We start from the raw sequence: 26,490 nt of genomic DNA, 5'->3' as shown, positions 1-26,490 counted from the left end.
GGAACTTCTGTCACTGGTAGTAATGGGATGAACTTCTGTCACTGGTAGTAATGTGATGAGCTTCTGTCACTGGTAGTAATGCGATGAACTTCTGTTGTTGGGTTAATGTGATGAACTTCTGTCATTGGTAATGCGATGAACTTCTGTCACTGGTAGTAATGTGATGAACTTCTGTCATTGGCAATGCGATGGGTTGGGTTGATGTGATGAACTTCTGTCATTTGGTAATGTGATGAACTTCTGTCGTTGGTAATGTGATGAACATCAATCTCTCATTGGTAATGCGATGAACTTCAATCTCTCATTGGTAATGCGATGAACTTCAATCTCTCATTGGTAATGCGATGAATTTCTGTCGTTGGTAATGAACTTCTGTCATTGGTAATGTGATGAACTTCTGTCATTGGTAATGTGACATATTGTATTGAAATGTATTGTGCTGTATTGCATTGCATTGTATTGTATTGCATTGTATTGAAATGTATTGTATTGCATTACATTGCATTGTATTGTATTGTATTGCATTGTATCGTATTGTATTGCATGTATTGCACTGTATTGTATTGCATTGTATTGTATTGTATTGTATTGCACTGTATCGTATTGTATTGTATTGCACTGTATCGTATTGTATTGCATTGTATTGTATTGCACTGTATTGTATTGTATTGTATTGTATTGCACTGTATCGTATTGCATTGCATTGTATTGCATTGTATTGTATTGCATTGCATTGTATTGTATTGTATTGCATGTATTGCACTGTATTGTATTATTTTTTCTCACAACAGATTTCTCTGTATGACTGAAATTCAGGCTGCTCTCCACTGTGGGCAAAGCTCGTCGCCCCAGTGCAGAGCCACGCACTTTATAGTTTTACTTTATTTTTTTTATTTATTTTTTTTTAGCGAAAGAAAGAAAGAATCTCTCTCTCTCTCTCTCTCTCTCTCTCTCTCTCCAATTCTTTTAGGTAGATCGATATTCCCCAAGCCCTTATTCCCCAGGTCTCAGTTTTGTTTCATCATACATACGTTGTTGGGTAGTTGTCAGCTGTGGTCAGCAGCAGTCCCCGCAGAAGTAATCAGAGGTCTCGACTGGTGAAAAAGTACTGATACTGCATGAGGATGCAAAAAGATGTTAACTGACATAAGGCGAGCTGCACACTTTGGGTAGTGGTCAGTAATGGTCGGTGAATAGTTAAACTTGGTCAAGAAATCTTAAACATTGCATACAAATGATAAAATATTTCATTTTGAAAACCTTTGAGTAGTGATCAGTTGTGGTCAGCAGTGGTCAGTGACTATCATCAGTCATAGGTTAATAAATAGGCAAAATCAAGATGCTAATACTGCATAACCATCACAAAATAAAATCCGGTTAACAGTTAGATGGATGGTGGTCAGCAGTATTAACGGCAGCAGTATGCCTGGCACATTGTAGGAATAATTATGTGAAGTCAGATGGACAAGCCTGTATATGGGTGAACAGAAATGTTTTCTGTTACTGTGGAGACCTGAACAAACATCAATGAAGTAGCAAATAAATGTAATACACACACACACACACACACACACACACACACACACACATGTTTAACATGCACACAGACAGAGAGACAGACAGACAGACAGACACACACACACACACACACACACACACACACACACACACACACACACATATGTACACATACACACATATTCACGGATACAAGTGCACAGATAGAGAACAGTTATGGGTCAAATCTGAAAGGAGCACAAGACATTAACACATCAGAATAGAATAGAATATGTCTTTATTACTAAGTGTACCGAGGTCACAAGGAATATTAAGGCGGATAGTACATAAAAAGTACACGGATACAGTAGAAATTAGGATACATACATGTGCGTATCAATACAAAAACTTATGCATACTCACACTTGCATGTACACACAGACACAGACACAGACACACACACACACACACACACACACACAACAGACACACACACGCGCGCGCGCGCGCACACGCGCGCACACACACACACACACACACACACACACACACACACACACACACACACAGGTTTGAACAGAAGCTGCAGATTACATGTGGATGGGACTAATGACTAGATCATCAGGTAGATGGTTGTTGATTTCTCAATTCTTGCTAATCATACTGGATTTGTTCGAGAGACAAGGCATTGACTGCTTTGGGGAAAAAGCTATTGGCGAAGCGACTGGTTTTCGTCCTTGTACTTCTTTACCATCGACCAGAGGGGAGCATCTCGAAAATCCCAAAAGCTGGATGTGATTCGTCCTGGCTGATTGATTTAGCTTTTTACGCACATGTACACGGATATATGCGCATGTACATACACATATGTTTTGTTGTTATTGTTGCTTATATATATATATATATATATATGTATGTATGTATGTATGTATATATATGTGTGTGTGTGTGTGTGTGTGTAAGCAATAACAACAACAACAAAACAAAAAAGGAAAAAAGCTAATTTTCAATTCTTACTCCAATTTGGCTTTTCACATTTTTCTACTTTTTTTACGGTCAGGTTTTTTTTTTTTTTTTTTTTTTTTTTTTTTTTGTACTACTATTTGTATGGGTTTGGTTTTTTTTTTTAGTGTTTTTTAAAAATTTTTACTTTTATTTATTTTTTTTTATTTTTTTTATCTTTCTTTTTTTTTTGGGGGGGGGGGGGGAGTTTTCATTTTATCCTACAGTCCTACTCTTCACATTTTGGGCGTACCCGGAGACTCGAACTCACAACCTTCTGATTGAGAGAACGGTGATCAACCTACTGAGCCATGGAGGCACCCGACAGAAAAGACCAAAAATAATGTAGATCAAGATGAACTGTGCTCACAAGGCACTGATGAAGTGAAAATTTAACCATCAATTATTATAGTCAGAAGACAAGCAAGAGGATTGTTGAGAGGGATGACAGGGGTGAAAGGAGGAGGAGAGACAGAAAAAAGAAAGAAAGAGTCAGATAGGCCGACAGAGAGTAACGCAGAAAATAAAAGAGAAAGACAAAAGTGGAGAGAAAGGAAGAGGGAGAGAGAGTTTAAGGGAGGAAACTCTGTGGTAAGAGCAGAGGTAGTTTTATTTCGATTGTCTGCCTTACATGAACAGGCGATGGGCCTCCCGTTCACTGATTCTCTCACCACCCCCACCACCCCTCCCCCTCCAACCCTGCTCTCTCTCCCCACTCTACCCTTTTGCCCATGAAAAATATACAACATGAATAGTTGAGTCTGTATGCGTGCATCATGCATTCTCTCTCTCTCTCTCTCTCTGGAGGAAGGTGGCAGAATGGTTAAGACGCTCAGCTGCCAATACAGAGAGTCCGTGAGGGTGTGGGTTCGAATCCCGCTCTCGCCCTTTCTCCTAAGTTTGACTGGAAAATCAAACTGAGCGTCTAGTCTTTCGGATGAGACGATAAACCGAGGTCCCGTGTGCAGCACGCACTTGGCGCACTGAAAAAGAACCCATGGCAACGAGAGTGTTGTCCTCTGGCGAAATTACGTAAAATGAAATCCACTTTCATAGGTACACAAATATGTAAGCATGCACTCAAGGCCTGACTAAGCGCGTTGGGTTATGCTGCTGGTCAGGCATCTGCTCAACAGATGTGGTGTAGCGTGTATGGATTTGTCCGAACGCAGTGACGCCTCCTTGAGAAAGTGAAACTGAAACTGAAACTCTCTCTTTCTCTCACAAAAACACACACAAGATCGAATGTTCATAATCAAAATGTTGTTCATGTGTACATCCTGTCTGCCTTAGATAATGAATGTTGAAGACTTGAAGCCGTGTCAAGTAACACTGACACCATGACCTGTAAGCTCTGTCTGATCTCAGTTAGGTGACAGCCCTTCACTGACACCCTGACCTGTAAGCTCTGTCTGATCTCAGCGAGGTGACAGCTCTTCACTGACACCCTGACCTGTAAGCTCTGTCTGATCTTGGTGAGGTGACAGCCCTTCACTGACACCATGACCTGTAAGCTCTACTTTTATCTCAGTGAGGTGACAGCCTTTCACTGACACCATGACCTATGAGTTCTGTCTTATCTCAGTGATGTGACAGCCGTTCACTGACAACCTGACCTGTAAACTCTGATCTCAGTGAGATGTCAGCCTTCACTGAAAATCTCACCTGTAAGCTTTGTCTGATCATGGAACGCAGCCAGGAAACTTGCAAGGGATCTTGAACACAGGCACATTCTCCCTTCAAATCAAGGAGGTTACAGAACAGGCAAGTCCACATGGGAAAACGCAGCTGCTTTTGCATATGAGGTGTATGAAGGATTTCAAAGAAAAGAAGAAACACTAGCAGTAGCAATCGACCTTGAAAATGCCTACAATAAAGTCTAGTTTACGCACCTCATGGAGCTGCTACTAAGGTATGGAGTAAGTTTGACACTGACAAGATGGATAGCAGCCACAAGGGTCTCCGCTCTCTCCTGTCCTCTACAATGTCTACACGAAGAGCCTTGCAAACTTAAATAACAATGGAACAGCCCGGGTGCTTACTCTTGTGGATGATGGCCTGGTCTTCAAAACTTCGAAAGATGCTCAGGAAAGAACTAAAGCCGTCCAGAAACAACTAAACAATATTGCTCAATGGTGCAAGGACACAGGATCTTCCATCAATCCAGTGAAAGCCCAAACGTTGCTGTGCACCCTCAACAACAGAACCGCGAGCAAATCACCACCTTCTGTGTCATTCGATGGGATTCAGATCCAGAAAACTGAATGCCTACGCTACCTAGGAATACACTTCGACAGGGTGCTGACCTTCAGAAAACACACGGAAAATACTGTTCTCAAATGCAAAAAGGGCCTTTCAGTCTTAAAAGCAATGGCAACCAAAGGTATTGAACAACGCCACCTCTTCCTGCTATACCAATCACTCGTCCTCAGTGTGATCGACTACGGACTTGGGCTGACAACACCGTCTCAAAGCAACCTCCTAAAATTAGAAAGAGTTCAAAATGAAGCTATGAGGCTGATCCTTGGAACAACAAAAGACACGCCCACAGAAACCATGCGATACCTGCTTGACCTTCCTTCAGTGCAGGCCAGAAACAAGTTAGAACAGGTCAAGACCTACTTCAAAGCATTAGAAAACCCTCAAAACCCACTGCATGACGCAGTCAAAGAAGCAAAAGGCAGCCGTCTAGGACGAGGAAGATCATGGATGGGGCAAGCAGAAGACACAATCCAGCTAGTATGCCGACGACAAGACCTGAAAGAAACAAAAGAATTGGAGAAAAATCCCGAAAACCTCTACCATCTATTCAACACAGCCATTTCACCCAGTCTAGGAAGACATTGTCGAGAATGGCCAGAGGGCAAAACTGATGCAGAAGTGAAGCTGTTCATAGAAGAAAACAGTAAAGAAGAGGACATCATCATATACACAGATGGCTCAGTCACCAAAGATCAATCCGGTTAGAGGAAGTGCAGGGTAATGTGTGTGTGTGTGTGTGTGTGTGTGTGTGTGTGTGTGTTGGAGCTCATGTACGTTTATATGTATTTGACTGTGCTTTCATATCTGTGAAACTGCGTGTTTGGTGTATATCTGTTATGCATGTGTGGGTGTATGTGTGAATGTGTGTCTTCATGTTTTACATTTATTTGCTTATTTATCATCATTGTTGTCTTATTTATTTAATTATTTATTTATTATTATTATTTTTTTTTAAATTATTTTCATTACTACTACCTTTTTTATATCATAATTATTATTTATTTATTTATGTAAGCTTATATATATATATATATCTTTTTTTTTCTCTCAAGGCCTGACTAAGCGCGTTGGGTTACGCTGCTGGTCAGGCATCTGCTTGGCAGATGTGGTGTAGCGTATATGGATTTGTCCGAACGCAGTGACGCCTCCTTGACTGAGCTACTGAAACTGAAACTGATCGCTCTGTTGTATGAAACGTTTGAGCAGGGCAGATCCTTTTTCTTCGTTTGTCTTAAGCTTGGTTCCGTCAGTGTCTACCATGTCTGGGGTTGTTGTTGTGCACGTTTTCCCTTCCATGGGACGATAAAATTGCCAGAACTCTTGTCAATGTTGAGTCATAACTGAGTGCCTCGCAAAACTGTTTCCACTTGTCATTTTTGGTCTCTTGAGCAATGATTTCACACTGTTTAGTTCTTTCTTTCATTTTTGTTTCAATATCTTTGTCCGGAGATGGTTTTGTTCTTTCTTTTTGCCAAAGTTTGACAGCTGCATGTTTTTCTATCCAGGCTCTCTCTTCCACCATAGAATCACGACACAGCGACCGCAGGAAAAGGTGTCTGCTGACTGAACTTGTAAACAAACCAATGTGCGCATGCGCTAACAGGAAGTCACTGCAGTGCACAAGAACAGTTACAGAAGTTTGGTGTCACACGAATTATGCGGTTTATTTTCCAAGATGTTGGCTTTTAGTCGATTAGCAGGTGACACCGGAAGATGACAGTCCTAGTCAGTCCATGATTAATCGAAGTTACAAAGATGTTACTGTGATTTAATCACCCACGGATCGCAAGCAATAACTTCCGGATCAACTGAAACTTTCGAAGGTGGGCTGTTTGGCTGTGCGCAGTGCGAGGTGAGAAACGAGGTTCAGACAGGTATTGTTGTTGGGGAGCAGGTCTCACGGCATGTCTGATAAAAGTCAGTATGCTTGTTTAATATCGATACAGCCTGCTCAGAAATGTGTGGTTTGTGTGCAACATGTCTGTCAGTCATAGTGATAGTAGCCTGCCGGAGAACCCACTTAGAGTAGGACTAGGTTTTCATCCTCACTAATAGGTCTGTCGCTTTCTGTAGCTTGTTTTTCTTTCATCGCAACCCAACAAAAACGGCGTAAAAATCAAATTGATGATTGTAGCCGTCAACGCAGTGAAAGTGAAATGTACGCCTGTACTGTGTGTGTGTGCGTGCGCGCGTGTGTGTGTGTGTGTGTGTGTGTGTGTGTGATAGCTACAAGTACAACACCAAAATTTTGGTGTGCGTGTCAAAAGTTCAAAGTAGTAATCCAATATACTTAAATAGGAGTGAAAGGATAATTAAAACTTGAAATGTGTGTGTGTGTAGACATAATATTATAGAACCTTCAAAGTAGTAATCCTCCATGCTCCAAAAGGGGTGAAAGGATAATTAAAACTTGTGTGTGTGTGTGTGTGTGTGTGTGTGTGTGTGTGAGTCTGTAGTCTGAGTAGAATCTTCTCCACAAAATAGTGGTGTGTGCACAACTAACATGGTTTGTGTGTGTGTGTGTGTGTGTGTGTGTGTGTGTGTGTGTGTGTGTGTGTGCAGAAAAGTTACAATACAGAGCAAAATGGAAACAACCAGCATGCATATAGAGAGTCTGCCTGACAACCTTCTGTTGGAGATCCTCAGCTATCTGCCTGTCAAAGACCGCTGTGTCAGTGGAAGGTGAGCCTTGGTTGTTCACTTTCCGTGTGTGTGTGTGTGTGTGTGTGTGTGTGTGTGTTCACATGTGTGTGTAAGTATACAGTGTGTGTATGTGTGTGTGTGCATATAATATATATATATATATATGTGTGTGTGTGTGTGTGTGTGTGTGTGTGTATACAATGTCAGGGTTTAGGCTTCATGCCAGTCATCATGACATTTTGATGTGGCAGCTAGTCGGTCACTCGACATTATTTTTTGCATTTTGATGTGGCAGCCAGTTGGTCACTTGACTTATTAATTTTTGATAAAATCGGTCTTGCTATGAATGGGCTTTTGTTGATTTTTCTTTTTCTCCTGCAGTCAGACACTATTGCAGTTTTAACTCTGAAAATATATAGATAAAATCATCAATGTTGTTTCTCTGCAGTTCAACATGCAACAGACAAACATGAAAAAAACAAAACAAAAAAACAACAACATAATTTGTACCACGCCACGAAATGAAATGAAGTATGTTATTACAAAGACATTGTTGCTTATGTATTGTGAATTGCAGTGGATTACAGTGCCAGTTTAGCTTTTTACCACCCCACCAGTCTTATTTACTGAGGATGTCTGATGTATGTAAAACATCTATCATGGAGCATGCCTCCAAAAGGAGAGCTGCCTAATGTCAATAAAGATCAATGAGTATTCAGTACAGTTGCAGCTGAGCATCTGGAGAGTCTGAGAGGTTTCTTCAACATCAGTTCATGGGCAACATGACCCTTTCAAGTAGAATCGAGATCCATTCAAGATACAAAATACATACAAGCACATTTTTATGAGCAGTGTTGTGTTTATTTCATTATTTAAGCAGTCATATTTAATTTTATGGGTCTGTTCATGTTTCCATAATCCAACTTACACACTGTGCATACTTGCATTGATGACATTAATTATCCATAAGTGCATTTTATTTTATTTTGTGTAGACAAAAACTGAATTAAACAGACACAAACAGTATGCTGGCATGGTACTTAGAGAAATACAAAACAGCTCTTTATTTTGCACAAAGCATTGGAAAGTATTTCCCTAAAACAATGGTATCAGGCTAACTCAAGTTTAAGTTATACTGTAGATCTGATGTCTTTCAGCTATTCTGCTTTGTTTTTACTTTTCTTTTACTATCCTGAGCAGTCAGCATAAATCAGTGTTTCAACATTGCATGCTAAAGTTAACTGATGACTATGTTCTTTTCCGTATTGGTAGAAAAGTAGTCTTACCCATTCTGCCACCGTCCTCCTTATGCAATTAATGCAGTACCTAAAGGAAGAAAGCAGAGGTGTGAAATGCTCAGCTCACAGTCCACTCATCAGTCTGTGCTGTGTGTCAGCACAGCTGTGTGTGGGTGGGGTCTGCCACACAGAGAAAGGAAATACCCTCAGGACACCTGATGAGTGTTTTGCCTTTGTTGTGCAGGGTTTGTCGGCGATGGCGGAAGATAGTGCTGGACAATTCCCTGTGGCGCCACATAGACCTGCTGCCCTACCAGCTGGAGCCACGCAGACTGTGGAAGCTGGTCAAGGCCCATGCCTCGGACAGACTGCAGGTCCTGCGTGTCCGGGGAGTCCTGGACAGGAGTGAGTCAGGGTGTTGACTCCTGTGTGTCCTGTAACATCAGTGTCAGGGTGTTGACTCCTGTGTGTCCTGTAACATCAGTGTCAGGGTGTTGACTCCTGTGTGTCCTGTAACATCAGTGTCAGGGTGTTGACTCCTGTGTGTGTCCTGTAACATGAGTCAGTGTCAGGGTATTGACTCCTGTGTGTCCTGTAATGTGTGTCAGTGTCAGGGAGTCAACTCCTGTGTGTCCTGTAACATGAGTCAGTATTAGGGTGTTGACTCCTGTTTGTCCTGTAATGTGAGTCAGTGGTAGGGTGTTGACTCCTGTTTGTCCTGTAATGTGAGTCAGTGTTAGGGTGTTGACTCCTGTTTGTCCTGTAATGTGAGTCAGTGGTAGGGTGTTGACTCCTGTGTGTCCTGTAACGTGCGTCAGTGTCAGGGTGTCAACTCCTGTGTGTCCTGTAACATGAGTCAGTCTTAGGGTGTTGACTCCTGTTTGTCCTGTAATGTGTGTCAGTGTCAGGGTGTCAACTCCTGTGTGTCCTGTAACATGAGTCAGTATTAGGGTGTTGACTCCTGTTTGTCCTGTAATGTGAGTCAGTGGTAGGGTGTTGACTCCTGTTTGTCCTGTAATGTGAGTCAGTGGTAGGGTGTTGACTCCTTTTTGTCCTGTAATGTGAGTCAGTGGTAGGGTGTTGACTCCTGTTTGTCCTGTAATGTGAGTCAGTGTCAGGGTGTTGACTCCTGTGTGTCCTGTAACATGAGTCAGTGTCAGATGGATTGAAGGTGGTGTGGTGGCTGACAGAGGAGGGCATGGATTGAAGGTGGTGTGGTGGCTGACAGAGGAGGGCATGGATTGAAGGTGGTGTGGTGGCTGACAGAGGAGGGCATGGATTGAAGGTGGTGTGGTGGCTGACAGAGGAGGGCATGGATTGAAGGTGGTGTGGTGGCTGACAGAGGAGGGCATGGATTGAAGGTGGTGTGGTGGCTGACAGAGGAGGGTATGGATTGAAGGTGGTGTGGTGGCTGACAGAGAGGAGGGCATGGATTGAAGGTGGTGTGGTGGCTGACAGAGAGGAGGGTATGGATTGAAGGTGGTGTGGTGGCTGACAGAGAGGAAGGTATGGATTGAAGGTGGTGTGGTGGCTGACAGAGAGGAGGGTATGGATTGAAGGTGGTGTGGTGGCTGACAGAGAGGAGGGTATGGATTGAAGGTGGTGTGGTGGCTGACAGAGAGGAGGGTATGGATTGAAGGTGGTGTGGTGGCTGACAGAGAGGAGGGTATGGATTGAAGGTGGTGTGGTGGCTGACAGAGGAGGGCATGGATTGAGGGTGGTGTGGTGGCTGACAGAGAGGAGGGTATGGATTGAAGGTGGTGTGGTGGCTGACAGAGGAGGGCATGGATTGAGGGTGGTGTGGTGGCTGACAGAGGAGGGTATGGATTGAAGGTGGTGTGGTGGCTGACAGAGAGGAGGGTATGGATTGAAGGTGGTGTGGTGGCTGACAGAGGAGGGTATGGATTGAAGGTGGTGTGGTGGCTGACAGAGAGGAGGGTATGGATTGAAGGTGGTGTGGTGGCTGACAGAGAGGAAGGTATGGATTGAAGGTGGTGTGGTGGCTGACAGAGGAGGGCATGGATTGAGGGTGGTGTGGTGGCTGACAGAGAGGAGGGTATGGATTGAAGGTGGTGTGGTGGCTGACAGAGAGGAGGGTATGGATTGAAGGTGGTGTGGTGGCTGACAGAGAGGAGGGTATGGATTGAAGGTGGTGTGGTGGCTGACAGAGAGGAGGGTATGGATTGAAGGTGGTGTGGTGGCTGACAGAGGAGGGCATGGATTGAGGGTGGTGTGGTGGCTGACAGAGAGGAGGGTATGGATTGAAGGTGGTGTGGTGGCTGACAGAGGAGGGCATGGATTGAGGGTGGTGTGGTGGCTGACAGAGGAGGGTATGGATTGAAGGTGGTGTGGTGGCTGACAGAGAGGAGGGTATGGATTGAAGGTGGTGTGGTGGCTGACAGAGGAGGGTATGGATTGAAGGTGGTGTGGTGGCTGACAGAGAGGAGGGTATGGATTGAAGGTGGTGTGGTGGCTGACAGAGAGGAGGGTATGGATTGAAGGTGGTGTGGTGGCTGACAGAGGAGGGCATGGATTGAAGGTGGTGTGGTGGCTGACAGAGGAGGGCATGGATTGAAGGTGGTGTGGTGGCTGACAGAGTTTTTTAGTATGCTGGCATTTATCCTGCTTTATGCGATGATTAATGTGTGTACAAATAGGCAGAAAAATTTCAACTCTGAAAAAAAAAGTGATATTGTGTTTGTGTTGTATCATTGTAAGTGGGTTTTCAGCATCCTTTGGGATCTCTGTGTGGGTGAGTGGTCAGCAGGCAAGTTGTGTGCTCCAGAGGTTGATATGTACGATAAGTGTTGTGTTGTGTGTGATGTTTTTATGTGTGTATAATTGTAAATTGGTGTTTGAGTGTGTGGTTGGATGTCTGTGCAGGGTTTTCTTTGTAAGTTTTCATTTGAGTGTTTGTATGCATGTTTTACTCAGTAGATTTTGCATTGTACAGTACATCTGAACATTCTTTGGGTGGAAAGGTGCTATTTGAGTTGAATCATTATTATTATTTGAGTTGAATCATTATTATGATTGAGCATTGTCACCCTCCTCCTGCATCATCAGTATAAAAAGTCCTAATTTCTGTGGCTTTTCATGACCTCAGTTTAGATCCCCCTCCTACTTCCATGCTAGGGTAAGTCCTGACAAGGTCTACAATGACAGCAGATTCATGGGGGACTCATTGGAGGGACGTGGTGGCAGTCTCCACTCTGGGGAAGCTGGCTCTATGGCTAAGCCATTATTGTCATCAGTAGGGGGCTTAGCAGGTGGTGTCCTTAGTACTTTAAATCAGAACAGGCACTAGTAAACACCATGGAAGTGATTCAGCTGCAATGCAGGGTCTCCTCTGTTGTGTGGCCTCCTGGAGACCTAATATCATTAGTTCCCTGTGGACTGCTGACACTGGGACTGTGACAGATGAACCAGAGTGTGGCTGTGTATGATCTGAAACAAGCCTCTGGAACAGTGCATGATGTGGAAGCAAAAAAATCGAAGAGAAAGATAAGGTGAGAGGAGAGACATGGCACTGTGTGCAGAGAGCACGGAGGTGAAGCCCCCTCTGACGGAGGCCATGATGCACCATCTCCGTGAGGCCTGCCCCAACCTGTGGTGCTTCCACATGGAGCCCGGCAACGTCACCAACATCCACACCCCCGTCCTGCCTCACTCCCTCACACACCTCACCCTCAGGAGCTGCACCTGGCGGCCTCAGTGGCTGGCAGACTGTCGTCGCTTCCTGCCCCACCTGGTCTACCTGGACCTGTCTGACACTGTGCGTGTGGACAACCAGGACATGAAGGTAACAGTGCTGTGACTGATCATAAAGATATTTTATATAGTGCTTAATCTTGTCCTGAGGCAAATCTGAGCTCTTTGACACCAGTCATTCACGTGTGCATGACTGTGATTCCTAAGGATGAAAGACAAAACTTGAAAATACATGTGAGCAGAAAGCTAGAGAAACTGCAGTCCAGAAAGAGGGAGGGAGGGGAGAGCTGTTCAAGTGTGGCCTTGAAACTGACCTCTTTCTTGTATTTGTATTTATATACAAATATAAATACAAGAAAGAGGTCAGTTTCAAGGCCATACTTGAAAAAGCGTGAGTGCAGAGATTTCACAAAGCGAAACGGGGAGCTTGTTCCAAGGGTAAAGTCCAGAAACAGAGAAAGAATGGTGGCTGACTGTGAAGTGTTTGAATCTGGGTATGCAGAAACAAAGTGGATCTGAAGCTGATTGTGGAGTGCGAGGTGGGGTGTAGAGGTGAAGGCACACACAGAGATATGAATGGAGAAAGTCCTTTACATATTTATGACATAGAGTGTTGCTCCTGTACTTGTTTCAGTGTAAGACAAGGAGCCAATGGAGAGATTTTTGTTAGAGAGGAGTGATGTGCTCGGGTCTTTTCTTTTTGAGGATGAGTCAGGTAGCAGAGTTTTGTGTGTGCTGAAGAGAGTGAATGGATGATGCAGGCAAAGTAGACAGGAAAGAATTACATTTGTTAAGGCATGAGAGAATGATAGAGATGATGAATTTCGATGTTGCATCAGTGGACAGATTCATCTGATTAGAACTGATGCGCTGTATTGACAGTAGCAAGACTGACAGATGTGACTGATAAATTTTTGCAAGGACACATTCTTGACAGAGCTGGAAAGAGGGATGGATGTATTGGCAAGTTTGACTTAGTCAATTGTAATAGAAGAGAGTGTTTTGTTTGGTGAGATATTTCTTCAGTTTTGTCAGCATATATTTTAAAGTAATTTTGAGTCAAGCAGTTTTGAATGCCCAGGAAGCAGTTGCATGTTTTTTTCCAGAGAGAGGGCGAGTTTTCAGGGGAGTGGCTTTTCTGAAGTTGAGTGCCACCTGCGTAAGAATAATGACTGACATTGTGGTGGTTGATAATTTCAGCAGCGTGTGCAATGTTATGTGTGTGCTTTTTAATTGTAACACTCATTGATTCCACTTGCTGCCATTGATTCCTTCTGTGTCCATTGACTCCTTCTGTGTCCATTGATTCCATCTTTTCCCATTGATTCCTTCTGTGTCCATTGATTCCATCTTTTCCCATTGATTCCTTCTGTGTCCATTGATTCCATCTTTTCCCATTGATTCCTTCTGTGTCCATTGATTCCATCTTTTCCCATTGATTCCATCCACCGCCATAGGTTCCACCTGTGTGGGTGACACTGGTGATGAATGTTGCAGGACGTGGCAGCACTGACAGGGCTGCGCACACTGAAGCTGGACAACTGCTATCGGCTGGGTCAGCTCCCTCAGTCAGGGTTACAGGGCGTGGTGAAGGCTCTGACCCAGCTGACCTACCTCAGCCTGCGGGGCTGTGACACCTGTGACCTGGTCGTCCACCACCTGTCTCGCCACCTGACCTGTCTGGAACACCTGGACCTTTCTGGATCCAAATCCCTGACAGAGTCAGCACTGCCGGGGATGGCCGAGGGGCTGACCCAGCTGAGGCATCTGGTGCTGGATGACTGTGACAAACTGACAGCCAGTGCTCTGTCGTGGCTGTGCAGGATGAAGAGTCTGACCACGCTGTCTGTGGTTTTCACAAAGAAAGTTTTCTGTGAAGACAGCGTCCTTCCCTACAGGAACCAGATGCCGCTTTGCAACATTTTGATATGAAGGTCTTTGTTCGTGTGAAGTACTGTTCACATGTGCCCTTGTGTGAAGCCTTTTGTTCAAAACTTTGCACACATGATGGAGGTCCTTTTTTTTGTTTTTTAGGTTCTGGATAAAGTGACAAGGCTGTGCTGAACATTCCCTTTAATGATAATATATCAGCCAGGCTGAGAGATATTTATCAGGAGATTTGAGCATCACTCCCAAAGCTGCACCCTTGACATGGATAATTATCAACTGTGTCTTTCAAGTCTTTCCCTTTGAGCCCATGACACACTCAGCTCTTTGGTAGGAGCCAGATGCTGGCTGAAAAAAAACAAACCTGCTGGGGCTCATACCACATCTTCCCAGTCGTCAGGCAGTGATGATAACCACTTCACCACAGCAGTTGGTTGGAGAAAAACAACAACACAAACTATTATTTGAATAATGATGCTTGCACTGCTTGATCTGAAAAGAGGATGGTCAGTTTACTGCTGAAGATATTATTTCAGATCTTTCCTTCTGATTTACCTGCATCTGGTGAGGTCTGAAGGGGCGGAGAGTAGAATAGAGATACAAGAAAAGGGCTTAGCCATCACCATAGCACTACGTAAAATGCGTTTGTCCTGACCAGGTGTTGAGGCATTGCATGTCACAATGCGTGAAGAACGTTTTGTAGCTGACAGGCAGACACACTGAAAGTCATGTTTGTGAAAGACTGCAAGTGTCAGGGAGTAATTTAAGCTTTGGGTGAACTCTGTTGCATTTTCATTTGTTACTATTATGTTCATTGAAATTGAATGCAAAATCATTGTAACAGTGTTATACAATGGAATGATAACCATTGTGATATTTACTCTTAACCTAACTCGCACTGTAATAATGTGTGCTATTTGTGCTCTGTTAAATTATAGTACATACAGTGATTTATTGTAATAATTTATTGTAATAATGTGTGCTGTTTGTGCTGGGTTAAATCATTATGGTATTATTAAAGCAATGCGTTGTAATAATGTTGCTGTTTGTGCTCTGTTAATTAAATCATGATAGTACTTTTCAGTGACTTTTGACTGCATTTTGAAAATGATATGGAGGTATGTTTAAGGCAGCACTGGATGTGTTTTTCATGACTGATGATGATACAAACACTGAAGTCTGTTTGCTGATCAGTGATCTTTCTGTGTTTGATGTGTATGCTGTTCTCTCTCTTTCTCTGTGTGTAGAACGCAAACTTTCCTCAACACTTTGTATCCCAAGTGATGGGCGCAATAGCCGAATGGTTAAAGCGTTGGACTTTCAATCTGAGGGTCCCGGGTTCGAATCTCGGTGATGGCGCCTGGTGGGTAAAGGGTGGAGATTTTTCCGATCTCCCAGGTCAACAAAAGTGCAGACCTGCTAGTGCCTGAACCCCCTTCGTGTGTTTTCACGAGCAAAAGATCAAATACGCACATTAAAGATCCTGTAATCCATGTCAGCATTCGGTGGGTTATGGAAACAAAAACATACCCAGCATGCACACCCCCGAAAGCGGAGTATGGCTGCCTACATGGCGGGGTAAAAAAAACCGGTCATACACGTAAAAGCCCACTCGTGTATATACAAGTGAACGTGGGAGTTGCAGCCCACAAACAAAGAAGAGGAAGAAGTATCCCAAGTACTTGTTTATCTGTAACGCCTGTTTGCTTCCCTTGGACCAAGTTAAGATATTTCAGCACTGCAGTGGGACCATTCAGTTTCCCCTTTTTTCAGTCTTGTATTTCCACTTCACTTTTTTTGTTTGTTTGTTTTTTTCAAGGGAATTGAATATGGTTTTTGATGATGTGTGCTTTATGAGTGAAGTATGGCTTTTATGGTGCCCTCAGCTATTGAGGGATGGTCCACAGAAACTGCAGTGCGGCTGCACTGATCAGGTACAAAGTGTTAAAAGATGTGTGTGTGTGTGTGTGTGTGTTTCACCTCAGCGGTAGTAGCTTCTTTTTTTTTTTCTTTTTTTTTTCCTTTTTTTCCTGAAGGCAGAATGTAAGAAAGCTGCATAAACTTATTGTTATACTCTCAATAAAAACGATTTTGCCTTGAACTCTGAACTTGAAGCTAATCTTTTGGACAAGACATAAAACCAAGCTCTTGAGTACAGCATGGACTTTGTGCATGAAAAAGAATGCGAGTCAACAAAAGAGTTCTCTCTTGCAAGAGTCTGTCAGAAAGAAAAAAAATCACGCATGTGATAACTTTTTTTAATAGTACTTGACAATATAAAGTTCTTTACATTAAAGCATAATTCAAGTGGCTGCCAGATACATTATACATAAGAATACACACTCACACACATTTGCACACACACAGCGCACAAACGCACAACACACACACACACACACACGGAGGCACATATCCACACATGTACACTAGAATTGTGGCTACACGCTCTCTTTGTGAGAACAGCCTGTAATTTCATTGTGAAAAAATCTGTTGCGACTCAAGACCTGACATACATGTTGGGCTTATGGTTAGGTTTTCTTTTTCCCCCTGCATATGCAGTGTGATATGGCATATATGGATCAGATCACATGCTTTAGAGTGTGTGGACTGATCCATATACGCTGCACCACATCTTACAAGACAGGAGTGGATGCCTGACATTCCATAAACCCACCATGCTGGTCAGGTCCTTGAGAGCCTAACATAAGCACATATTTTATAAAACATTATCCCAAAACAAAATAAAGAGAGAAGTACAGTACAGCACAATCATTCCTTTTATTCACCGCATCACATAGCCATGTAAGTCCTCACAGAACACATTTATGCACACCTCATGTAATATTTACTGGACAGCTCTCTTCATAGACCCACAGTAGCCACCTTCCACCCCCAAGAGTCTTGCAGTTTCCTCAGGGTTCAGACACAGATCTTGGTGTCATCACTAGGGCATTGTGTTGTTGCCAGTGTTCCCCAGTGCTGTGACACAGTGTCTGCTGTCTTCACCACAAAGTGTCAGGCTCACACCCACAGCTGGTCACTAGCAGTGGGGGCCGCACGTTTCGTCTAGCTTTGTTCTCCAAAATTGGCCCCCTCTGTTTCCATTACCATTCAGGAGCATCGTTTCACGTACAGCTTTGTTCTCCAAAATTGGCCCCTCTCCGTTTCCGTTACCATGTCAGGAGCATTGATTCAAGTACGCTTTGTTCTCCAAAATTGGCCCTCTCCGTTTCCGTTACCATGTCAGGAGCATTGATTCAAGTACACTTTGTTCTCCAAAATTGGCCCTCTCCGTGTCTGTTATCATGTCAGCAAGGTTGTTTCACCTACACATTCAAATTTGTTTCGGCTACACACCCACATTGGTTTCACCAATAGGTGAAGTCATGCTCATTTTCCTGATATAAAATTTTATCAACTTCAACTTCTTCTAAAACAGAATCACTCCATGCATTTTGCTCTGATACAATACACTGTTCATCTGACTTGAAATTTTTCATTGATTGTACGATTGGACTTACTATGAACATACATGCATTAGTGATAATTGATATCTGCAGGCAGTCTTGTGAAGTCTGAAGTTGTTGGTGAACATGAAGAGCAGCAAGAAGAGCCATTCACACATGAAATGAACACCTGAAAAGGATTATAGATTGCTGTTACAGATAGTGATTTACTGCATTTGGCTTTTTTTCCACCTCAGTAGCAAGCAGGTCATAGAGCACCTCTTTTCTTTTTCTTTTCTTTTCTTTCTTTTTTTTTCTTTTTTGTGCATTTGGCGCATCAACATGCCTCTTCATTGGTGGTTTTTCACATAATTTTACAGATTACATGTCAGTGTGACTCCTAAGGATTGAGATTTGGTTATTCACCTTTGATATATAATAAAGTGATGTAATGTCTGGGATTTTTAATGAATTGGTACACTAGCCAATGTGTGCCCATACTATACCAATACACACACTTACATACATTACATATTATGAATGAAATGTGTGTATTGTACAGTACATATTATTAACAAACTGAAAATGGAAATTTATAAAAGCATAACAATGTTACATCCCCAGATTGAAGCAGTAATATGTTGTCATCAGGCAGTCTTAATTCGCTGTGAATTATTTGATTAAATAAATGGCAACTTTGATGCTATGTCTGAGTTTGTTCATGGCATGACTACTATGCAGGCGTGTGTGTGTGTGTGTGTGTGTGCATGTTTGTCAAATCGCACTCTGATACTCTGATAAACATGTTTTTCAATTTCTTGTTGATTCATTACTTTAGTCAGCAACAGTATTTGTTAGTTGCTTTTTCTTCCAGTGTTCTGCATTGGATTTGTTGCTCCAAAATCAAGCATGTAAATGTTTTAACTTTCTGTTTTCTTCTGTACACTAATAGTAATACACATTTTCCCTATCAGGATAATAACTATGGTTGATTATATTGTTCATGTGACTGGCTTTATCCTAGGAGCTCCATTCTTTTCATTCCAAACAGAATGTCACACAAATTTAAGTTTAACCAGGTGCTAGTCTAACATTGTATAAACTGTGCAATATCCTTCCAGAATTGATTAACTAGGAGGGGGCAGTGGGTCGCTGGGGTTAGGGCAGTCGTAAAAGAAATGTTCTGTGTAATCTACTGCATTTTAACATATGGAGCCTGTTATCTTCAGCTATGTTCTTTTTTTGCAGTGGAATATTTATTAGTTATACATTATGCAAAATCTTCCATTGAAGTTCTCTTAACTTCTTCAGCCCAGCACCCAGGCATTGCTTGAGCATCAAATTTGGTCTCATTGAAACAGTTTCCACAATCCTATATAATAATGCTGAAACCACAGTATCAGTATCAGTAGCTCAAGGAGGCATCACTGCGTTCGGACAAATCGATAAATTATATGCTACACCACATCTGCCAAGCAGATGCCTGATCAGCAGCGTTACCCAATGCGCTTGAAACCACAAAGGAAGGGAACTAACTTCTGCATTATTTCCGGATGTGTTCACTCATAATTTGGAGGAAAAACAGTATATTTTATGCATTTTCATTTCCACATCAATATGGCATGGGAGCCTGCCAAAGCTGTAGATTCCACAGGGTTGAATGGGTTCATCAAACTTCTTTTGTGGCAATGTTTGGCATTATCCAGACATCCTTTTCAATCTGAAAGTTAAGCTTTCTTAGCCAAAGTCATAAGCACAGGTCCAGATGACATTTTGGGATATAGCTCCAGTTATCATTTTTTGTTGAACTTAGTAATCCTCTAATCCACTGTAAATAAAAACGTTCTTGCATCTGATCAATATCAATCACATTCACCACTCCTTGGGTGATATCTGCATCCATTATTGTTCTCTTTTCTTTTTCAAAAGCTGCTTATTTGTTTTCTTTATTTGCCATACAAATTCATTTCTGTCAGAACCCGCTCTTGTAGACCAATAGACTGCATTATGAAGATAAATTAACTCAATCTAAAACTTTTTAAACACCCGCCAGCAATTTAATGAACGAACCTTACAACAACATGATTATCATCATACTCCACCCACCAGTAATTGTAATTCACGAACCTTACAACAACAACATGATCATCATCATACCCCTCCCACCAGTAATTGTAATGAACGAACCTTACAACAACAACATGATCATCATCATACCCCCCACACCAGGATTTGTAATTCACGAACCTTACAACAACAACATGATCATCATCATACCTCTCCCACATGGAACTGTAATGAACGAACCTTACAACAACAACATGATCATCATCACACCCCTCCCACCAGGATTTGTAATTCACGAACCTTACAACAACAACATGATCATCATCATACCTCTCCCACCTGGAACTGTAATGAACGAACCTTACAACAACAACATGATCATCATCACACCCCTCCCACCAGGAATTGTAATGAATGAACTTTACAACAACATGATCACCATCACACCCCTCCCACCAGGAACTGTAATTCACGAACCTTACAACAACAACATGATCATCATCACACTCCACCCACCAGGATTTGTAATGAACGAACCTCACAACAACAACATGATCATTATCATACCCCTCCCACCAGTAATTGTAATTCACGAACCTTACAACAACATGATCATCATACCAGACCCACGAGGAACTGTAATGAACGAACCTCACAACAACAACATGATCATCATCATACCCCCCACACCAGGAATTGTAATGAACGAACCCAACAACAACATGATTGCCATCATATCCCACTCACCAAGAATTGTAAACAACAAGAACAACAACAACAAACGAACCCAACAACAACATGATTACCATCATATCCCACCCACCAAGAATTGTAAAAAAAAAGAAAAAAAAAAAGAAAAATGAACTTCACAACAACATGATTATCATCATACCTGCACCCATCAGGATTTGTAAAAATAGAAAACAACATACAACAACAACATAATACCATCTACCCCACCTCACCAATTGTACAATGAAAACAACAAAACAACAACAACAACGATATACCATCACATCCCACCCACCAGAATTGTAAAGAAGAAAAAAACAACAACATGAATAAAAACCCACCACCAGGAAGATAAAGAACGAACTTTAACAACAACATGAATACCATCACACCCCCCCACAGGACTGTATGAACGAACATTACAACAACAACATGAATACCATCACACCCCACCCACCAGGATTGTAATGAACGAACATTACAACAACAACATGATTATCATCACACCCCACTCACCAGGAACTGTAAAGAACGAACTTTACAACAACAACATGAATACCATCACACCCCACTCACCAGGAACTGTAAAGAACGAACTTTACAACAGCAACATGAATACCATCACACCCCACCCACCAGGACTGTAATGAACGAACATTACAACAACAACATGAATACCATCACACCCCACCCACCAGGACTGTAATGAACGAACATTACAACAACAACATGAATACCATCACACCCCACCACCCAGGACTGTAAAGAACGAACATTACAACAACAACATGAATACCATCACACCCCACCCACCAGGATTGTAATGAACGAACATTACACAACAACATGAATACCATCACACCCCACTCACCAGGCACGGAGGTCACGCCAGTATCCTCCTCCCCCTCCTGCCCCTCTCCTCCCTGACGGTGGCAGCCTGCAGTGCCGCCAGTTCCAGCACACATGGAGTCACTGTAACATGACTCCTCTGTAACACACACCACGGGGTCACTGTAACAGGACTCCTCTGTAACACACACCATGGAGTCACTGTAACAGGACTCCCCTGTAACACACACCACGGGGTCACTGTAACAGGACTCCCCTGTAACACACACCACAGGGTCTGTAACAGGACTCCCGTGTAAAACACACCATGGAGTCACTGTAACAGGAATCCCCTGTAACACACGCCACGGGGTCACTGTAACAGGACTCCCCTGTAACACACACCATGGAGTCACTGGAACATGACTCCCCTGTAACACACACCACGGGGTCACTGTAACAGGACTCCTCTGTAACACACACCATGGAGTCACTGTAACAGGACTCCCCTGTAACACACACCATGGAGTCACTGTAACATGACTCCTCTGTAACACACACCACGGGGTCACTGTAACAGGACTCCTCTGTAACACACACCATGGAGTCACTGTAACAGGACTCCCCTGTAACACACACCACGGAGTCACTGTAACAGGACTCCCCTGTAACACACACCACAGGGTCTGTAACAGGACTCCCGTGTAAAACACACCACAGAGTCACAGTAACAGGACTCCCCTGTAACACACGCCACAGGGTCTGTAACAGGACTCCCCTGTAACACACACCATGGGGTCACTGTAACAGGACTCCCCTGTAACACACACACACCATGGGGTCACTGTAACAGGACTCCCCTAGCTACGGGACTCCCCTGTAACACACACCACAGGGTCTGTAACAGGACTCCCCTGTAACACACACCACGGGGTCACTGTAACAGGACTCCCCTGTAACACACACCACGGGGTCACTGTAACAGGACTCCCCTGTAACACGCACAACGGGGTCACTGTAACAGGACTCCCCTGTAACACACACCACGGGGTCACTGTAACAGGACTCCCCTGTAACACACACCACGGGGTCTATCTGTCTATCTATCTATCTATCTATGTAGATATGTATAAATATACATAGATATAGATATAGATATATACAAATAGACACACACATGACTGTTATTTCATTCACAACTTCCATTTTTTAATAAGGCAACCACTGTGACACGTTAACAAAGGCCATGACAATGACAGCCATCAGAATTAACAGAATGTAAGAACGGTTGTTTACAGATGAACTGAAGGTAAGAAGGGCTGTTTACAGACGAACAGAAGGTAGGGACTGTATTCAGATGAACAGAATGCAAGGAGGGTAAGAAGGAGGGTGCACAGATGAACAGAAGGTAATGACTGTCATCAGATTTAACCGATGGAAAGAAGGGTCGTTAACAAGGCAAGAGGGACTGTGAGCAGGCACACAGACGGGTTTTGAACGAAGGTCTCAGGGAGGGGGGTGTTACCACTGACCGTCCCTTCCTGTCCGGAAGGCAGCAGTGCCCACACTGGGGGAGGATCCAGCACAGTCCCCGACCACCGGCACTGCCGACCTGCTGCCCGCGACACCACCACCTGGCGGCACAGCACCGGAACCGGAACCGGAAGTGACACCACCACCTGGCGGCACAGCACCGGAAGTGACACCACCACCTGGCGGCACAGCACCGGAAGTGACAGCTCCACATGGCGGCACAGCACCGGAAGTGACAGCACCACTTGGCGGGACAGCACCGGAAGTGGCAGCACCACCTGGCGGCACAGCACCGGAAGTGATAGCACCACCTGGCGGGACAGCACCGGAAGGGACAGCACCACTTGGCGGCACAGCAGCGGAACCGGAAGAGACAGCACCACTTGGCTGGACAGCACCGGAAGTGACAGCTCCACATGGCGGCACAGCAGCGGAACCGGAAGTGACCGCACCATCTGGCGGCACAGCACCGGAAGAGACAGCACCACTTGGCTGGACAGCACCGGAAGTGACAGCACCGTCACCAGTCCCCCAACTTCCTTTAGCGTCAACGCCAGGGACACAGGGCAGCCTGGTAGAGGTGGTGGTGGTGGAGCGGATGGTGGTGGTGATGGTTACAGACTTGGGAGCCAGTGTCCGGTGGCTGGTGGACCTCAGAGTGTCCGTGACTGCCTGGTTCTCCTGTGGACCTGGACATTGAAGTCAGCACTGTCATCATGCAGCAATTTGGAGGTCGTGTCAAGGCATTCCCAGTGGGATTGATCAAGTTGTGTTGCGTTGTGTTGCGTTGTTTTGTATTGTATTGTATTGTATTGTATATTTCATACATCACTAAGAGATCATGTCAAATTACCCAGCATTTAGTAACAATGGCGATAAATCGACTGAAGTCGCCAAGAGAAATATCTTGCAAAACATTGGAACTGTTTTTAATTTCAGTTTCGGGTTTCGAAACAAAACAGTATCTCTTAGAAATGGCATGCACATTTGATTGATGGATACTGTTGAAGTAACTGATCTCAGAATGACTATTATCATTTGTTTGGCCTCATTTACAACTTGTGTTTGCAACCGTTTACAAGTGAATAACTGAGACATAAGAAGCATGAACAGAAACGCAACTGTCATCATTCCATAGCTTGGACCTCAAACTCTAACAACAGTAAATTCAAAGAAAAGTCCAAAGACGCTGTCTTTAACGGGTTGGAATCCCCCTTCACCGCAAGTGTGTGTTCTGTTGACGAACACATGGGAGAGATCCTGTTGGTGCTGTATGTGCCTGTCAAACAGTATCCTCGGGTTGAAGATATGTTCAGCTGTACTGCGTCCAGCTCTGAAACCTGCTTGTTCTTCAGCTATGATCCTTTTCCGCTTGAGGCTTTAACCTGTTTAGTAAGATTTTCAGCATGATTTTGCTTGGGTGGCTGATAAGACTGATTGTACGCGAGTTCTGACAATCTAGCAGGTTGTCTTTCTTTTGGAGAGTGATGACCAGTGACTGAGTCCAAGGAGCGGGCCATTCTCCTGTCTGCCAGATGTTGTTGCAAATGGTAAGCAGGGCATCTATCATGGCTTCTCCTCCTGCTTGAACTAGCTCAGCAGGGATGTTATCCACTCCAGCGGCCTTCCCTTGTTTGGGCGATTTCACGGCTGCCTCCACTTCCTCCCGTAGGATGGGATAGAGGAAATCAGCACACACGTCCTACTCACCCTTCCTGGTGGACAGCAGGCGCGTGTCGTTGTCATGGAGGTCCAGTCCTTTCTGCTTCTGGTGGCCATGGCAACGCTGATCCCTTTCCCTCTGCGTCACCTCTACCTGCCCCGCACAGTTCAGGGGGTGGGGGGTGGCCGCCTCCCCCTGCACCTCCCCCCGCCTCCCGTCCTGTCGGCTAGACACAGCGGGCGGGAGGGAGGATCTGCAAGAGATGACGTCACTGGCAGTGGTGATGACGGTGATGGTGATGATGATGACGACGATGACGATGATGATGGTGATGGTGGTGATGATGATGAGGATGACGATGATAATGTTGTTGATGATGATGATGTTGAGACTAATTTGCCTATTATTTATGCGTGGGTTTAACTATCACTTATTTGAAAACGACGGTTCTGCGGTAACTCAGTATGCCCACATGCAGCAAACAAGCACGAACACATAAATAAACACACACACACACACACACACACACACACACACACACACACAAAGCACACACAAACACGTGCACGCACGCGTTTTAAGACAGCTCTGCAGTGAGTATACTCACTGAACAAAAGGCATTCACTGGCCCGTGTGTTCAGGTTTCAACCAGTGTACTCACCGAAAGGCAACCATCCGTGTGTCTAGGGCTTTATCCAGTAATACTCACCGAACTAAAGGCACCCATCCATAGAGCGGCGACACCTGTATGTCCAGGGCTTTATCCAGTAATACTCACCGAACTAAAGGCACCCATCCATAGAGCGGCGACACCTGTGTGTCTAGGGCTTTATCCAGTAATACTCACCGAACTAAAGGCACCCATCCATAGAGCGGCGACACCTGTGTGTCTAGGGCTTTATCCAGTAATACTCACAGAACTAAAGGCACCTATCCATAGAGCGGCGACACCTGTGTGTCTAGGGCTTTATCCAGTAATACTCACCGAACTAAAGGCACCCATCCATGGAGCGGCGACACCTGTGTGTTTAGGGCTTTATCCAGTAATACTCACCGAACTAAAGGCACCCATCCATAGAGCGGCGACACCTGTGTGTCTAGGGCTTTATCCAGTAATACACACCGAACTAAAGGCACCCATCCATAGAGCGGCGACACCTGTGTGTCTAGGGCTTTATCCAGTAATACTCACCGAACTAAAGGCACCCATCCATAGAGCGGCGACACCTGTGTGTCTAGGGCTTTATCCAGTAATACACACCGAACTAAAGGCACCCATCCATAGAGCGGCGACACCTGTGTGTCTAGGGCTTTATCCAGTAATACTCACCGAACTAAAGGCACCCATCCATAGAGCGGCGACACCTGTGTGTCTAGGGCTTTATCCAGTAATACTCACCGAACTAAAGGCACCCATCCATAGAGCGGCGACACCTGTGTATCCAGCACAGGGCAGGGACGGAAGCGCAGCCGCAGACTGTCGTAGGGCAGAGTGGTCAGTCGGCAGTGACCTCCACGTGGTCCTCTGGGCACGGCGGGCACGGGCACACGGAGTCTTTTGGGCACAGCCGGCAGGGGCACGGACATGACGTCACGTTAGGGGGCCAGGCACGGTGCCCAGGTCACCTCAGTGATGGCATTCTGCACTGAAGCCAACCTCCACTGCTCGATTGTGTGGCCACTTCAGTGAAAACATTCCACATTGAATCCAACACACTAATGACTAGAGTACTAGTCTCTATGTTGCCTCAATGATATCATTCTGCACAAAATCTTACACACAGTAATGGCTAAAATACTACGTCTCTATGTCGCCTCAATGACAACATTCTGCACTGAATCCGGTTCACACTAATGACTAGAGTACTAGTCTCTATGTTGTCAGAACGATAACATTCTACACTGAATCCGACTCACACTAATGACTAGAGTACTAGTCTCTATGTTGTCAGAACGATAACATTCTACACTGAATCCGACT

At 44.2% G+C, this 26,490-nt stretch overlaps 2 protein-coding genes and 1 long non-coding RNA gene across 4 annotated transcripts; 1 reads left to right on the top strand and 2 right to left on the bottom strand.

Annotated features, from left to right (window-relative positions):
• Nucleotides 1-6,358: 6,358 nt before the first annotated feature.
• Nucleotides 6,359-17,357, top strand: LOC143294882 (F-box/LRR-repeat protein 12-like). Of its 2 annotated transcripts, none has more exons than XM_076606403.1 (5): nt 6,359-6,584; nt 7,324-7,443; nt 8,887-9,047; nt 12,182-12,444; nt 13,851-17,357. In XM_076606403.1, exons 2-5 carry the CDS (start codon nt 7,346-7,348, stop codon nt 14,283-14,285), a joined length of 957 nt encoding a protein of 318 aa, XP_076462518.1. In that variant the 5' UTR covers nt 6,359-6,584; nt 7,324-7,345; the 3' UTR covers nt 14,286-17,357. The 2 variants fall into 2 exon arrangements, with proteins under 2 accessions (XP_076462518.1, XP_076462517.1); XM_076606402.1 differs by having other exon boundaries at nt 6,359-6,613.
• An 84-nt stretch (nt 17,358-17,441) lies between these two features.
• On the bottom strand, nt 17,442-21,448 carry LOC143294883 (uncharacterized). The gene is made up of 2 exons (XR_013056951.1): nt 21,357-21,448; nt 17,442-17,876 (listed from the first exon to the last, which is right to left on the bottom strand). It is a non-coding gene; the product is annotated as an uncharacterized LOC143294883 (long non-coding RNA).
• A 123-nt stretch (nt 21,449-21,571) lies between these two features.
• Nucleotides 21,572-26,150, bottom strand: LOC143295095 (uncharacterized). The gene is made up of 4 exons (XM_076606658.1): nt 25,909-26,150; nt 24,557-24,762; nt 22,846-23,535; nt 21,572-21,705 (listed from the first exon to the last, which is right to left on the bottom strand). Exons 1-4 carry the CDS (start codon nt 26,094-26,096, stop codon nt 21,572-21,574), a joined length of 1,218 nt encoding a protein of 405 aa, XP_076462773.1. The 5' UTR covers nt 26,097-26,150.
• Between the last annotated feature and the right edge of the window lie 340 nt (nt 26,151-26,490).

The sequence above is a fragment of the Babylonia areolata genome, chromosome 20, assembly GCF_041734735.1.
Source record: "Babylonia areolata isolate BAREFJ2019XMU chromosome 20, ASM4173473v1, whole genome shotgun sequence".
Lineage (NCBI taxonomy): Eukaryota > Metazoa > Mollusca > Gastropoda > Neogastropoda > Buccinidae > Babylonia > Babylonia areolata.
The sequence above is the reverse complement of the archived record's forward strand: the minus strand, read 5'-3'. Positions and strand labels throughout refer to the sequence as shown.

Coding starts and splice junctions, on each gene's coding strand:
- LOC143294882 (XM_076606403.1), top strand. CDS start 7,346: ATGGAAACAACCAGCATGCATATAGAGAGTCTGCCTGACAACCTTCTG. Junction 7,444..8,886: donor GACCGCTGTGTCAGTGGAAG/GTGAGCCTTGGT, acceptor TTTGTTGTGCAG/GGTTTGTCGGCGATGGCGGA. Junction 12,445..13,850: donor TGGACAACCAGGACATGAAG/GTAACAGTGCTG, acceptor TGAATGTTGCAG/GACGTGGCAGCACTGACAGG.
- LOC143295095 (XM_076606658.1), bottom strand. CDS start 26,096: ATGTCCGTGCCCCTGCCGGCTGTGCCCAAAAGACTCCGTGTGCCCGTG. Junction 24,763..25,908: donor GGATGGGTGCCTTTAGTTCG/GTGAGTATTACT, acceptor CATCTCTTGCAG/ATCCTCCCTCCCGCCCGCTG. Junction 21,706..22,845: donor CTTCCGGACAGGAAGGGACG/GTCAGTGGTAAC, acceptor TGTGTGTTACAG/GGGAGTCCTGTTACAGTGAC.